General features: G+C 39.3%; 3 protein-coding genes across 3 annotated transcripts; 2 read left to right on the forward strand and 1 right to left on the reverse strand.

The window, feature by feature from the left end:
- The first annotated feature begins 1,603 nt into the window (after positions 1–1,603).
- Positions 1,604–8,270, forward strand: LOC122659567 (probable disease resistance protein At1g61300). Its single transcript, XM_043854670.1, has 6 exons — positions 1,604–2,210; positions 4,984–4,993; positions 5,605–5,798; positions 5,917–6,779; positions 7,068–7,409; positions 7,506–8,270. The coding sequence occupies exons 1-6, from the start codon at positions 1,691–1,693 to the stop codon at positions 8,268–8,270; spliced, it is 2,694 nt and encodes an 897-aa protein (XP_043710605.1). The 5' UTR covers positions 1,604–1,690.
- Positions 8,271–12,785: 4,515 nt separating this feature from the next.
- LOC122657454 (calvin cycle protein CP12-2, chloroplastic) lies at positions 12,786–13,371 on the forward strand. Its single transcript, XM_043852160.1, has one exon. The coding sequence runs from the start codon at positions 12,865–12,867 to the stop codon at positions 13,264–13,266; it is 402 nt and encodes a 133-aa protein (XP_043708095.1). The 5' UTR covers positions 12,786–12,864; the 3' UTR covers positions 13,267–13,371.
- Positions 13,372–15,961: 2,590 nt separating this feature from the next.
- Positions 15,962–16,548, reverse strand: LOC122658849 (bZIP transcription factor 53-like). The gene has a single exon (XM_043853983.1). The coding sequence runs from the start codon at positions 16,495–16,497 to the stop codon at positions 16,003–16,005; it is 495 nt and encodes a 164-aa protein (XP_043709918.1). The 5' UTR covers positions 16,498–16,548; the 3' UTR covers positions 15,962–16,002.
- Positions 16,549–16,905: the final 357 nt, after the last annotated feature.

The following is a 16,905-nucleotide window of genomic DNA, read 5'->3' on the forward strand; positions in this document are numbered from 1 at the left end:
TGTTGAAGATGAAGGTTGATAATTCTGATTAAACCTGCTGTAACAGGTTGCTGCAGTGTGATTGGTCCTATGGCAGATTTGACAGCGTGAACCAAATTGCACTTGGCTGTTGGTGTAACCTCTTCCACGACCTCCATTGTAATATGAATTTCTATTACCTCGACCTCTGTGGTAGTGGTTATAGTGACCACGGTTTCTTCCATTGTTGGAAGAGTTGTTGGCTGAACTCCGAGATATATTATTGACTTCTGCAGTTGGAAGATTGAGAGGAGCTGATCGTTGCTCTTTCAAGATTTCTTGGCTAAGGAGTAAGCCAGTGAAGACATCTAAAGGTAATGGTTCCAACCTAGTGGTGATGGAGGTGGCAAAAGACTCATACTCTGGGCCAAGCCCTTGAAGTATACTAAGTATAATGTCTGATTTAGAGACTGGTTGGGCGGCAGCGGCAAGGTTATCAACCAAGCTTTTGATGTGTTGCAAGTACTCCACCATTGAAGAGGTGCCTTTCTTGAGTTGTAAAAGCTGATATTTCAGCTGCATCACTCTAGCTTGAGAGGTTGATGCGTAGGTCTTTTTTAGGGTACTCCACGTAGCATGGGCAGAAGTGAGGCCAACTATTTAGGCCAATGTACTCTCAGTCAAGGAGGAGATGATCCAGCGTAGTATTATCTGGTCTTGTCTTCTCCAAGCTAGGTAGGCTGGGTTAGGTGTGGAAGGATCTATGGAGGTAGATGTGGGAGAGGGAGATAGGGTTTGAGGTGGAATAGAATGACTACCATCAACATACCCGTAGAGATCATGGGCATGAAGAAGGGGTAGAAACTGAGACTTCCACAGGAGATAATTATTTTTGTCCAGTTTGACAAGGAGATGGGTGACGATATTGGTAGGAGAGATTAGGGCATTTGGAGCGGCGGTGGTTGCAGCGGTGGTGGTTGAGTTGTTGGAGTCACCCATTTGATCGTGTTGGACGTTAGTCACTGGCCGATGATACCATATAAGAGATGGACTTTGGAATGAATTCTCCCCCTTATCGTTTCTTGTGATAAGGTGAGGTATTTATAATTGTATTTCAAATATTTACAACAGCTATCTCAGTTACATTGGATAAGAATCCCTTCTCATCTCTTCCTATCTTGTAGGAGTGAGTTTGGCTTGAGGAGTTGGAGTGTCTCTATCGGACTCTGACTTGATCAATGCTGTATTTGAATTGATCATGTTTGAATTCAAATTTGAATTATCTGTTACATGGACCACTACAGACAAGGGTAAAATTTTAAATTGGATTTAGAGAGAAGAAATTATATTTCGTCTAATCATCTCTGCCTTTGCTTCATAGAAACACTAGTTGATCTTCGCCGAGGTAACTGGCTTGCCGATTCCACTTCCATAGCTCAAAGAATAGTCGATCGTCTCTATATCTGCAGGGCAATACCTGGTTTCTTCCTCGCTTCGACTTCACCTTAGAGTGGTTCCTCCCCTTTTCCTCATTTTCTCAAAGGTGACCCCGGGAAAAACAAAAAAATTTAGAAGGAAGTTGCCAAGAAGGCAACAAAAAGAAAGAATACCCCCACCCATATATAACTCCACTCCACTCCAAGTAGGAGATTGGCTTTCTCCCAATCTTTCTCAATTCTCAACTTTCACACTTTCTTCACAGCAAAGTTCTGCTACTCTCTGTTTCAGATTGATGGCTACCATGCCCACTGTCGTCCCGTCTGCTTCATCCTCCTCTGGATGGACTTACGATGTGTTCTTGAGTTTCAGAGGAGAAGACACCCGCAAAAACTTTACAAGTCACCTTTATGCCGCCCTGGTTAGGAAAGGAATCAAAACATTCAAGGATGATAAGGAAATAAAAATAGGAGAGGTGATCTCTGAAGCACTCCAAAAGGCAATCAAGGAATCAAGGTCTTTCATTATCATATTCTCGAGGAACTATGCTGATTCGCATTGGTGCCTAGATGAACTCGCCTTGATTATGGAAGAATCTCATGGCCCAAAGGTTTTTCCAGTTTTCCTGGAGGGCGTCGATCCATTGGAAGTACAGGACCAGACGGGAAGCTTTGGAGATGCTTTTGGGGAGCTTGCAAAGGACTGCGACGGAGAGACGGTAAAAAGGTGGAGGTCAGCCCTTAGAGCGTGCTGCTCAACTCTCCGGATCCGGATGGTGCTTAAAAGATTTTTGGTAATTACTTTCCTCTCGCTATGTATGTGTGTTTTTGTTTTTTTTTTAAATAAAACAGATTTTATTGAAAATCAATTCTAGTAGATTTGCAAATCCACCAACCTGCCTACTTTAATTTTTTTTCGCCAAACAAAAAAAAGTGACAGAACCAACTGACGCCCACTTCTTCCCTGTCCGGTCAGGTTCGTAGGTTCCTCTCATAGGGGATTGGAAATGATGACCTCACCCCCTACCCGAACATACTACCTGAGTGAGGTGAGATCATCATTTTCGCCTTCCATATTTGAGGAACCTACGAACCTGACCGGATAGGGAACCTGAGAGGAGAAAAATTCCACTTCTTTGCAAAAAAGAAAGATAAAGTAGAAGAAAATGAGGAAGTGACTGGGTACCAGTAGGGGAGGGTCAGAAGTTACGGCGTTATTTGAGGTCCAGCTCAAAAGTTGAAGAAAATTGAGTAAGCTTCTTTACATTAATGTTCGTTATTTTGTTTTTATTTTTATTTTTTTTGATGAACGTGTAATCACACAAATCACACATCAATCCCAAAAGGTTAATGATTTTTAAGATAAGACCGTGGAATGACGAATATATACAACACACATTATACTCACACACCCGATGTGGGACTAAACCCCTGTTCGTTATTTTGTTGAACTCGCCTAGGGTTTTTTTATCAATAAATTCACTCCTTATATTCGGGGTGGGTCAAAAGTTACGCATTATTCGAGGTTCAGTTCAAAAGTTGAAGAAAATTGAAGAGTTAGTGGTAGGTTAGGTGGGGGTTTGGGGAATAGGGTCAAAAAGGTAACGCGTGCAGTACTGAACCACGTATAAAGTATTAGGAAGTAGTTTTCTGTCCGGGAGTGTGGCCTACGCCAGCACTCCCATGTGTCTATCTCTCTCCTCCTCAAAATAAGGGGGCAGAAGTGTCTTTTCAAATGGGGAGGAGAGAGATAGACTCATGGGAGTGCTGGCATAGGCCACACTCCCGGACCATAGTTAGTAAGTTCGGGAACGGCAATAATACGGGAACGGATACGTACGACAGTCAAACGGACTATACGACAATAATACTTTTCAAAAAAATCCGATATAATAATACGGTACGGTAATAATATAGTACGTGTATAATACGGTTGCTATGTAAAAATCCGGGAACAAAAATACGGGCATATATTCTCTATGCAATAGACATGTACACCTAATAAACACAATAATAGCATTTACTGATGTGCCTAAATATATAGTTTGATTGGTTAACAAGCCTAGATTCATTACATTCTTTATTGTAGAGATTAGAATGACCAATCAAAAGGGATGATTGAAATGAATATTGCTTATAAAGAGTCTTTTTAGCTTTTATGTACCAAATAAGAAGTAAGATAACATGACTTCTTTTCATTCATAAAATCTTGTCGTCTCTGGAACAAGATAAACGTCTCTCCCGCAGCACTCTCCCCCCCCCCCCTCTTATATTTTTCTTTCTAATTTCTTCTCTAGTTTCAGATTCTATTTTCAATTTCTAATTTTAGGTTTCGGTTCTGCTGCTGAATTGAGTTTTGTTATTAAATATTAACTAAATCTGAGTTTATTTCATGCTTCATGGGTTTTGGACTTTAATAAATCCCAAAGTTTGTCTCTTTGACCGTCAAAAACAGAAAGAATGGATGGTTCTGAATCTATAGTGATGGAGTTTTTAGCTAAGAAAAGTTTTGAGTTCTCACAGATTGTATATGTTTCGTTTGGTTGGGTTTCTTGAAAAAATCGAACGAGTTGTCTTGTGTTGTTGTTGGGCTTCAATTTCTAAGCCCTCCCAGCAATTCTCCTCCATAGAATGGATGGGAAAAGGTTTCTGAAAAATACCTTAAGAACTGTCGCTTCAAGTGCACTGCTGCAATCGCCGGTAGAACGCAAGAAGTGGAAGAAGAGAAAGAGGAATGGAGAAGGGGAACCAACCACTTGAGGTTTGGTTTTCCGCTGGAGAAGAAACGAGGGTTTGGTAGATTTTAGGTTTTTTTTAATCTAACGGTTAGTATTAGGAATTGGTTTAACGGTTAAGATAGATTTTAGTTTTTTTTTTTAATATATATGTAAACGTATTATACGTATATTATATGCATTTTATTCAAGTATCATACGACGACCCTTAAAATACGTATATTTTACCGATTCTAAAGTATTATACGCAATACGGAGTTTTTTTCATTCATACGTTCCGATACACATATAATATACATATAATACGTGTATTTACTAACTATGTCCCGGAAAGAGAACTTTCTCCCAAAGAGTACTGAATCGCGTGTACTGTACTGTAACCAGTTTTACCTTCATCATCTGAATATCTCTACCTACTGAAGAGGGAGAAATCTTTGATCGATCATCTCATCGAATCTCACTTCGGAGAGTTCTAAATCTTCTTGGATCAAAGTAATTAAGTTGTGCAACTTTGGTTACTTCAGATAGATAGATAGATTGATGGCAACCCACACTAAGGTTATCCCGTCCTCTTCCACCTCTGCTGGATGGAATTACGATGCAATATTGATTTACGGAGGAAGAAGAAAAAGGGAACATTAATTTCGTAAGTAAGCTCTACGCTTCCCTGGAGAGGGCCAATATCAAAACATTCAAGGACAATGATGAGAACGCGAAAAGAGGAAGAGGAAGAGGAGGAGAGCAGATGATCTCTCCGACGATCGAGTAAGGAATCAAAGAATCAAGATGCGCAATTATCATATTCTCGAGTAAATACGATGCCTTGAAGAGCTTGTCTTGATGATGGATTGCAGGGAAAAGCAGGTTTGCCAAAGGCTAATTCCTGTTTTCCTCATGGGTGTCGAACCTTCGGACGTAAGGCATCAAAGGGGGAGCTTTGAGGAGCCCTTTCGCCAGCATCAACAGTGTTTCCAACCAGAGGTGGTGGAAAGGTGGAGGTAACTTCTCAAAAAGGCAGGTGAACTCAGTGGGTTGGTATTGAATAACTTTCGGAACCGGTAATTACTTATTCCTTCCTTAATTACAAAGATATATGTTTTTTTGATAGAATCCGTAGTTGTTAGTTGTTAGAGATGGAGAATGAATGATTATATAAATAAATTGATATAATTAAGTTGGCTTCAGAGATCATTCGTGGAAGAGCTTAGCTGAAAACATACAATTTAAAAGTCGAAATCTTTAGGGAGAGAGAGAGAGAGAATTGATAGAATAGCGTTTTTGTTAAGAGGGAGGGGAGCCGTAGGATTTCATGTTAGGATGACCAGCTAATAGCTATATATCAAGATTATTTAGGCCTTTTCTAGCTGCCGTTTGGATCAGTTGGTGAGTCCGGTCCCAGTATTTTGGTGTCCTTTTTCTATTCTATTATTTATATATATATATATATATATTGAATGTGTGTCTTTCTATTGCAGGGATGAAGCGAAGTTGATTGCACAGATAGTGGAAGACGTCTCGGGTGGGCTGAGTGAGATCCTTTCTCCAAACCCTGTGATAGAGATCCCATCGGAGCCAATTAAAATTGAGAACCAGCCATCTACTAAATCCGCGCTGCTACAGATGCTTGATTGCATAGGTGATCCACGTTTTAGCATAATTGGAGTATATGGTATGGGGGGAGTGGGTAAAACCACTCTCGCCAAACTAGTAATTAAACAATCACTACTTGGAAAAAGATTTGGCCAGAGGAGTAAAGATATCTTTTGAGACTGTGATAATGGTTACAGTGTCTGCCACTCCGAATTTGAGAAGTATCCAAGACAGTATCAGTAAGTGCCTTGGATTACCAGATAATAGTGGGGCTGATGCATTGTTTAAAGCCCTAATGAAGAAGAAATTTCTTTTAATTTTTGATGATGTTTGGTGCAAATTAAAGCTCATGGATGTTGGAATCCCTCACCCAGTTCTAAACAACAAAGGAAGCAAGATTCTTATAATCAGTCGGATTCAAGATATCTGCACTGATATGGATGCTAGAAAAACAATAAAAGTAGAGCCATTATCTGATGCCGAATCATGGGAGCTCTTTGTTGATATAGCTGGCGAACATGTTGCTGCCAATGATATAAAGCGCTTTGCTGAAAAAATTGTTGGAAGGTGTAAGGGGCTTCCCCTTGCAATTGTCATTGTTGCTCACGCAATGGCAAATCGACATGGAGTTGGGTTGTGGGAGAATGCCTTGTGGGAAATGGAGCTCTCAGCCACTGAGATTCGAGGTATGAAGGAAGAAGTATTTGTTCCTTTAAAATTCAGTTTTGATAGATTGGAGAATGATATGCTTAGGAGTCTATTTCTTTATTGTGCGTGTTTCTGTGAAGACTATAATTTTGAAATTGGGGGATACGAGTTGTTAGATTATTGCATTGGAAAAGGATTAGTAGATAAATTAGGGAGTTTGAAAGCTGCTAGAAATAAAGTCGAGGATCTAATTGAGAGCTTGAAAATTGCTTGCATGTTGGAAGATGGAGATCATAAAAGTAGTACTGTAAAGATGCATGATATGATGCGAGAGCTTGCATTGTGGATTACATCTTCAGAGTACACTGATAATAGCAGCCTCAACAAGTTCTTGATAAGGACTGGTGAATCAGTGATAGATACACCACAAGCTCATGAGTGGTCACACGCAACAACGATTTCCCTAATAAATACCCGAATAGAGGAGTTGTCGGAGTTAGGAGAGAGGTGCCAAAAACCTAACCACTTTGCTATTCAAGGACAATTTTCCAAATCTGAGGAACAAAATTCACAGTGTTATTCCCTCAACAAATTTCTTTGAATACATGGATCATCTTAGTGTACCTGATCTTTCCAATACATGGATAATGAAATATCTCCTAGATTCTTTATCACGTTTGGTGAATCTTTGGGTGCTTAGGTTACAGATTTGTTCAAGGTTAAGAGAATTGCCTGTACTGGGAATGCTCAGACGGCTACAAGTTTAGTTCTGTTTTATTGTGAAATGTTAGATCAACAAATCCTCGGATCTGAATGTGTGGAAGGTTTAAGTAATTTGAGATACTTGAACCCGGAAGGTACCAATGTTTCTATTCCAATGGGGATAATTTCTTGTTTGCACAAATTGGAGGAATTGAAATTGAGTCGAGCAAAAAAAATAAATTGGAGGGTGAGTACTGATCGTAAGGGACAAAGGGATGAGCAGGAGAGAAGTGGTGGGTGTAGTAGTAGTATTGATGACTACTCCATCAGTATGATTGATGTGGGGGAGTTGTTCCACTTGACCAATTTAACATCTTTTTCCATTTCCTTCCAAGATATCATTATATTTGATTGGTTCAAACCTATGGCCAAGTAGATTGTGGGATTGGAGCTGAGACGTTGCAGAGTAGTAAGACAAGACGCTCTACAAGCTCTGATCAATGAATCTCAAAATCTACAGTTCTTAACTATTGAGGATTGCCAGGGTGTGACATGTGGGCGCATTTGTGATACCGGTACTAAATTAATAAATTGTGAAGACTTGGAGGAGGTGATGGATGGATTAGTGGTCGACCACCAATGTCCCAATGGATTGTTAATACTAATAGAATTGCCAAAATTGAAGAAGATATGTGTTGGTCTCGCACCAATAAATTGCTTTAATCAACTAATGTTGATAGATATAGAGCGATGCCATAGCTTGAAGATGGTCTTCACGAAGGAAATGCGACGACACTCGTTCAAGTACTTGTACAGTATTCTTGTTAGTGATTGCGAGAGAATGGATGTAATAATTGAAGCAGATGATGATGATGCTAAGGAAGAAGAAGTTGGGGAGTTGTTGGAAGAGAATAATAATAATATTAATGGTGAAGTCATCTCACTTTTTCCAAAACTCAGATTTTTCATTCTAGTAAATCTACCAACACTAGCAGAGGTGTGCACCAATCACATTTTGCATTGCCCCCTTATCAATGAAATGAAGGTGAGAAACTGTCCGAGGATAAACAAGGATCCTCTCCCCATACAAAATACGGATGGTTTACTTGTCATCATCGAGGGGGAAGAAATGTGGAAAGAAGGGAGCAATAATAAGGTCGTGAAGAAAAGGAAATTTAAGGAAATTCAACCTGGACCCTAATCTTCTACAGCTCAGTTGTCCGAGCGGTCATAGCAGTGCAGATCATGTGAGGCGTGCATTTATCGCCTTACCCCTGTCCAAGCATTTTGCCCGAGCAGGGATAAGGCGGCCATTTGCACGCCTCATTGTGCCTGCACTGCTATGACCGATCGGGCAGCTGCGCCGTAAAGGATCTGTTTCGATTCAACCTTCTATGTGAACATGCATCACATCACATCACATGAGAGATACCAATTCTGGGTGAGTCCCACATCTTCTTGATTGGTTCCCTGCTGTATTGTGTGCTCACCTCTCTCTCTCTCTCTCTCTCTCTCTCTCTCTGTATTTTACTCTTTTTGTATTGAATTTTTTTTCCATGCCTGTGTACTTATATATGTAGTTATCTATAAATATCTATTTTCTTTTTATCCTTCTTAGATTTATTTATTGTATATACATATTTTGATTATTATATTTTGACTTAACCAATCCATCATCACCAATGAATGGGATGAGGAGGCAATGAGGAGCCAGATTACGTATGAGAATGACTCGCAGCCGTTTAGGTGGAATCCATTGTGTCGGATCCACATTGAGTAGATTCCATCTCAACGATTGTGAGTCATTCTCATACATGAAATTCTAAATTCCATATAAGTAACAACAATATTGTTAATGTTATCCATTGTAATGATGTTGGGGTAGTAATCTCATATTACATAACTCAACTATATCTTATAAATCTAATTTTTGAGTAGGTGGTAGCAGAATAAAGCAGATCATCATCCTCTCCAGTTCTCTACTAGGCTCAGTTCCCCCAGTGCCTCTAATAAGGGGGACGCAATGACCACCCTACCCCTGTCTGAACACTCTGCTCGGGTGGGGTTCACACCCCCTTATTAGAGGTACTAGGAAACTGGAGGTGATAATATTCTGAATAAAGCTGTACCATGTTTGCCTTAAATCTTTTTCCCTTGTTTTTTTTTATCATTGCCTTTGTTCATTCTTAAGATCGTGTCTCTTTAGGGAATGGAAAATAAGTAATTTGTTTCTATTTGGCAGGTCAAATAGGGCCAGTTAAAATCAAAATGATTAAAATAAAATAAAAAAAAAAAGAAAACAAAGAGGAAAACCCCAGACACGAATACGTACAATAAGGATGTTGAACTATCATTAATCAACAATTAATCATCATCATCTTCTTCTTAAATCCAAACCAGTATTAATCCAACTATGCAATTCCAATATATCCAAGCTCACATCTTCAAACAGGCCAAACTGAAGCTAACCAGCAAGTACTCAGAGTATATGTCAAAAAAAGGGTCGGTGGTAGTGAAACATGACAAGAAATGATTGTTCTCAGGGGAAAAAAAAACACTTACAAGAAAGAGTGTTGGTAAAAGACTGCGAGACTAATAGGGACAATATGGAGTTACAAGAGTTAGCGAATGGAGAAAGTTAAAAATAATGGAATAGGTAACATCACATTCTCGGAAAATAAATTCACCAGAGAAGTTAAAGAGACCAGCTGGTTATTGACTATTAGATTCATTCGATGTGTAGACACCTCATTTTTGTTACCCCAGAGGACATGCATAACGATGATAAACAAGTCTAGCTCCATGAACGTGGTTTAGGCTTTGGTTGAGTAATTTTATGTTCTCCTACGCCACAGACTTCACTTACAACATCTTTCTGAACATTTTGCATGAACTATTGAAAATGCCCTTAGCAGGGGTTGTCGGATCCAAGCTAGGTTGGTTGGTCAATGTTTTATATATTTTTTAAGGGTAGATTAAACATCACCCCTTGGTTTTCAAATGAAACTCAAATCAACCCCTGGTTTTTGAAAATACTCTTCCGTCCCCCTCTACAGTAACGGTGTTAGTCTGTTGTTAGTTATTGGGGTGAAAGGACTATTTTACCCTTGTATTAAAACATTATAATTAAATTTAGAATACTATCCTTCAAAATAAATGTTTGGATGTCAAGGGTAGTTTAAGGATTTAAATTTATTTAACTAGCTAACATCATCACTTAACAGCATAAAACTAACGGTACGAACTAATTTGTCATATTGGGGTCTAATACAAGGGGTGATTTGAGTATTTTAAAAAATCAGTGGATGATTTGAGTTTTGTTTGAAAACCAGGAGGTGACGTGTAATTTACCCTTCATTTTATAAAACTAATCATTTTCATCCTAATTTGATAGATTATCCTGGTCTAGCTGGAGTCTGGACCTACAATAAGGGGGTTCAATCCTTGGAATCGACATGCAATAACACGAGAATGGATCATCTGCACGTACCAACAGGTGATCGACATACGATAAGGGGGTTCACTGTTGATACGTCCAAAGGAACCGCTTGTCGACATCCAATGGAGACTTGTCGACCTCGATTGAAAGCTAGCCAACGGCCAATCGACGTCGACTAATCCCCATCCAGTGCCGACTGTCTACCCAGGCATTTTTAAACATTCAAAATGTTAGAATTAAATGATCATGTAATGGTTAGTGTTGTAAAAAAGCTGTTTTATGATGTTATGTTCATAAAATTGGATTACTTCTCGATCGACAAATCACCCAAAATAATTCATACTTTCCATTGTCATGTTCAAGAGTTCATTTTCTTGAATTGCAGGCCCAACCACTCAACCAGCAATGGTAGGATTCTTTAGGACAAGTAAATATTGGATTACTTCTCGATCGATACACTCAAACCTGAATTTGCATGTCTATGTTAATTGTCTTGTGTACATGTTCTCTCAGACATTTAGGCTGCATTAGGTATGCATTCTTGGTTGACTTTGCCTTTTGAGATGGGTTTTAGTTGCGCTGTTTGTTTCGATTTTTGCACAACAAATTTTACATGTTGAAAATTTTTTTAATATTTGTTTTCATTAAAAAACAAACATTGGAACACTTTTCAACGTTTAAAATTTTACATCTAAGTTTTTTTCAAGTGAAAATTTTCAAATAAAATTTTCGAAGTAACGAGGAAACACGGAGAATAGAGGAATAAGATAGATTTTCCCCTCCTTTTAGTTCTTTGACTGAGGTTGGTTTGGGCCTTGGTTTGGGCTTTCACTTGGGTTTGTTGGCTAAGATTTTAATCTACAAACGGGGATGAAGCCAGTTTATTTTTTTAATTTTTTTTTAGTAAGGCGGGTAGGATGGGAAGAGGCCTTGGGTTGAAGAAGAAAAGAAGTTTTCAACTGTTCCGAAACAATCGATTCTAAGGTTTTGGGATTGGATCGTTGGGTTTTGGATCTGTTAGAGCAAAACACCAACCAAAGCACGAAAAGAAACTAAAACATAGCAAGATGACATAGAGATTTAATGTGGTTCACACACACCAGTATAGTGTGCTACATCCACGAGCGAAGGCAAAGCTGTTTCACTATGTAAATCGGAGAAAATTACAATGGAGAACTCTCAAGAACACCCAAAATGGTGCTGCTGCTCTCTTCCTGAAACCCTACAACGAAAACCCCCAAATCTTACTCTCTTTACAATAAAGCGGGTAAAGAACATAAATACTCCTCCATCAGATCCGGGACAATCCATCTGGTTGGGTCAAATTGTACCACGGGAGCTTCGCCCCTGCACCCCCAATGAGATCAGTGATGGGCTCCGGGCTTCCAAGCCCTCCGCTACCATCACAGATCTCAGAAAAAGTTCCATTAAGGTCGCCACCAAAAATGTCGAAGCGGGTCATTCTTCGAAACAGATCCAAAAATTCGAGACATGTACAGAACAGGATCTAGTAGGCTGATTCTAGGTTTTTGGGATTGACTCCAGTCGATTCCATCCCCGATTCCAAGTTTAAAATCCTTGCCAATGAGCCATGTGTAGGCATTGTAAAGAAATGTTCGGTATGTGAGTGAGATTGGTAGGGCTTTTTTTTCTCTTTTTCTTTTTTGATGATGAATGGTCATACTATGGACAATCTTAAGGGTGTGAAATATCAGTTCAGCTTTGTTATTTTGTACTGTAAGCAAGACCCTCCATTACTATTTGGATGATCTTCTTACGCCACAGAAGTCTGGAAGGCTGGGACTCCCTTGATAGTTCATCCTGATCTTCTACTGCCGAGCTGCCCCGCAGAACCCTACTGCCAAGACACAGAAAGGTGGTAAATTACCGTCTTACCCCTGCCTGAGTGCCTTGTCCGAATGGGGGTAAGACAGTCATTTACAGCCTTGCTGTGACTTGGCAGTAGGGTCCTGCCAGACAGCTCGGCAGTAGTGGATCCAAATTGGTTCGAACTTGCATTTTCATTTTACGATGACTAAAATGTCCCTGTTTAACAAAACAAACAAGGGTGGGACAAATGATACAGCCAATGGGAGGTTAAGGGCAAGATGGGATTTTCACTTAGATGAGTCTGTGGTGTTTAGACTTGCCAACAATAATATAAGAATAATATATATCTTCAAAATGGTCAACACGTGGAGGTATTTGGTTGGTAATGATCCGATAAGAAGTGTGTGTACATAGAGGAAGGAGACGCAGCTATATTGCTAGCTTGCTACTTTCATCTCATCAAAACAATCTCAATTTGATTTCAATTAGAAGAGAAAGAAGAGTAAGAAGAAAAAGAAGAACAGAAATGGCAACAACACTAGGTGGTATAAGTCTATCTTCCACTAGAGGAATTATGGCTAAGGCAGATTCACCCAACAAGACCCAAAAGATGGGAATTTCCCCATGTTTTGTGAGAATGAACATGATCAACATGAAGCGAAACTTTGGAGGAAGAGGATTAGATCGCATGTTAGTGAGGAGTGCACCAGAGAAGATATCGGAGAAGGTGGTGGAGAGCATAAAGAGTGCAGAGGAGACTTGTGCAGGGGACCCAACGAGCGGCGAGTGCGCAGCGGCTTGGGATGAGGTAGAAGAGGTGAGTGCAGCTGCTAGCCATGCTAGACAGAAGAAGAAAGACTCCGACCCTTTGGAGACCTACTGCAAGGACAACCCTGAAACCGTTGAGTGCCGCACCTACGAAGATTAATGAAGGATTTAATCTCTCCTCCTCCTACATGGGTTTGAGGGTTTCCCTTCCTTTTTCTTGCTTCTTCTTCCTGTAATCATTTCTAAGACTACTCTGATGGATGACTTTATCCTTATCTGTTAGATTTGCAGTTTTTTTGTTTTTTTAAATAATTTTAGGGGTCTTAAAGTGTAGAGAGGAGATCACTCAAATTGAAATCCTGATAATATGATTAAGTGATGTTGGTTCGATGCTGTAACTGTACTGTGTTCTTGAAATGTTGAATTCCCATAAATATAAATTGAAATCGGTGATCCCTTTGTGTGTAGTGTGATTAGTGATTAATAATTTCTTGAGCTAAATTTCGGGTTTTAACTTTAGATACCACTACCAGTATGGATCGGGCTGATTCAAAATCAAAAATCCATTTTTCAATAAAAATTTATTGTTGCACTCTAATTGTAGGATGGTTAATTAAGGCCTTTGTGTTTTTTGTTTCTACGTACACAGGGTTTTAAAACAAGGAATTGGTATCAGAATCAGGTTTAGCGGATTTTGGTTAGATTCCATTTTGAAACGGCCAGAATAGATTGGAACAAATCATAATCCGTCAGAATATGCCTAAACTTTAGAAATGCTCTATTAATCATCCCTTGCAGGAATTGGGATCAGGTTCTGCCCATTCATCTGATCTGATTCTGATTTTTAAATATGTACCTTTCAAAAAAGGGATGGAAAATTGAATAAACCAAGGTGAATTTGTAAATTTCTCGATTAACACATCATCAAGCTTAAGGTATAGGAATTGAGAACCGAATGCTGATTCTGATTTGATTCCCATTAGAATTGACTAGAATCACCTGAATCCTATAATTCTCATCACAAATTAGTATGTATCAGCCGTGAATTTTAATTCTTCAAACCATGTTCATTATAGTGGAGTTTTTTGCTTTAGAGAAGTATACCATCTCCAACAAATATGCTTGCTATTTGATTTTGAAAAAAGAAAACGATCACTTAATCAGTTCAAATGTTTTAATTGGATTTAAGAGTTTATTAATATTTGTAAAAGGGACTACAGCAAAAATCAGCACCATTTTCTATCTCACTTCTTTGATCGAGATTTATTTCTAGGAATCCCATCCATCATTCAAACAAAGAGAAATACTAGTCACTGCTATGGGTGGTTTACGATATTAATTAGTTGTAAAATTCAATTGATGCACAATAAAACTTTTTGGAAATGTGTTCTTTGTACGGGAGTGTGGCCTCTAGGTTAGTAGGGGGCCAATGGGAGTGCTAACAAAATCATCAATAGCAACAGAATTTTCACTTTTCATGGAGGTTAGGCAATCATTTCACCCCATCTTATGTCTGAACGCCAGAGCCACACTCCTCAACAAGGTCCTTTTTCTCAAACATTATGTATCCTGATTGAAGCTTTCATATTTTAAGGAATTCAGATAGAAGGTTAAAAGGGGCTTCAAATTAAAAGTGGTCAATATTTAATGAGAAACTAAAATATTTGAATGGAGAAATGACCATCCTGTTTCCAATGAAATGAAAAATCCAACACTTTTGGATCCCGCTCCTTGTTGGTACAGAGGTCACACAGCCTGGTAAGGATCTCCTCCCTAATTTTTTAAGGGGAAGGGATAGGCACGAGAGCAGCGTGCCCATCCCGTCTTTCATTGGGGAAGGAGAGGGAGTGAGTGAGGATGTAACCTACCCACATGTTTAGTAATCGAATGTTCCAGTTTCAAGCTTTAACCATTCGATTCAAATGGGGCCTACTGATGCAGGCCACCTTTAGATACACCTACAAGTTGGTACGTTCTTTATTAAACTCTATAAACACGAATCGTTATCCCCTCCGATTCTTCACATGGGGCAGAAATGATTATCCTACCCCTTGCCCGAAAACACTGTCCCAGATGGGATCCCCTCCCCCTATTAGAGGAATTGAAGGTGCCCACCAATTGGGAGTAATAATTATTCCTATAAACACTGCCGGGGTGTATAGCTCACTTACACTGTCTCTCCATCCAAAATTCAAACTTAATTACCATGGGCATGGGAGATTCCACCCACACCGGATCCAGCACAGAAACTACAAACTGAACCCTAATCTTCCAAATTCCAATGATCTTCAACATTTTAAAAAAACCACATCAATGAAACTCTGCAACTAACTATTCCATACAAAGCCTGCCTGATTCAGTAATTAGGTTTTGAAAATAAGAATCTGCCAAATTAAATTGATGCAGCAAATCTCGACAAGATTCATACATAAAAACCTACTTCATCCATTGATAAGGTCTTATACCAACAAGATCGATTGAAATCTCCTAAATCAAACAGCAGAAGAAGCCACCCAACCAGACAATCATCATCAATCCATCCATAAACTCCAACACAAACCCAAGTAACTCAGAATTCCAATTTCCACCTGTTTACAAAACCACTTGTACATATTTTAAGCAAAATAGTTAAAAAAAAAACATTCCATCTCCATAAACAAATGATCATTAACATCTAAAACACATCAATGTATGAAACCAGGAAGAAGGAAAAAACCATAATTAAATGTTAATACGATCTGGAATCAGAGTTCTGGATACAGAAACCATAGATCCCAAACAGTTAGAAACAGAGTACCAGAACACCTAAATCTACTAATACTATTCACATTAAAGATGAACAGATCACTACTAAACTAAGACTCGGACTATATATTCTCAGAAGCTCATTTGTGCACTAGAAAAACATTGGACCCATATCAGAAGAAGCCATTATTGGCTGTGATTGGCAGGGAAGTTGCCATGGTTTCAGCAGAGGATCTGATACCTCAGGCGTGTTCATGAAGAGATCCCCTGTATCCTCCATAAATCCGAGGAAAGAATTGAGATATTCCAACCTATCATTTAATTCCGCCATACGAGCCCTCAAAACCTGGTTCTCAGACTCGACCTGGTTGTAGCGTTGCAAGGTTGTCTCGGTTTTCTGCGCAATCACACAGTTCTGTTTCTGAAGTTCGCTTACTTGGCCTATCATATCATCCAAATGCTTCTGCTTCCTTTGTCGCGATCGCCTTGCAGATTCGCGGTTCGAAAGCATCCTTTTCCTTTTCCTTTCATCGACCCCTGCGTACTGTGGATCGCCTTCGGATCCAGAGCTTGTGAGTGGTTGCGCAGATGACATTCCTCCCTTGCGTCCGTTATTCTCCGTCGAAGAAGTCGGAGTTGGAGCCATGTCAGCGAGATGAGTCTTCTCAAAGAATCAAACTTTTTTCAAAGGGTTCGGAATGCACACTTGATTTTCGACAAAAATTGGGGAAAAAAAAATCGATCAATCAGAGAAGAATGAGATCATGAGACAAAATAGAACCAGTAGAGGAAGACAACGGAGAAAGACTGGAGAAGACCGAGCCTACGCAGGAGGGTCTCGTAGCTCATAAAGCCTAAAGATAAGATTTCCGCAGAAGAAAACCTAAATCGATCGATTTCATGACAAAAAAAAAAAGCAATCCAGATATAAAAAAGAGAAAATCCTAGCGTTAGAATCAGAAAGAATACACAGGGTTATCAAACTAATCAAGCCTCGATTTAAAGCACCCAAATCACAAGAAAAACAGAACCCAACGAACAAAATTTATGAAAT

This window comes from Telopea speciosissima, chromosome 4 (genome assembly GCF_018873765.1).
Source record: "Telopea speciosissima isolate NSW1024214 ecotype Mountain lineage chromosome 4, Tspe_v1, whole genome shotgun sequence".
In the NCBI taxonomy this organism is placed as follows: Eukaryota; Viridiplantae; Streptophyta; class Magnoliopsida; order Proteales; family Proteaceae; genus Telopea; species Telopea speciosissima.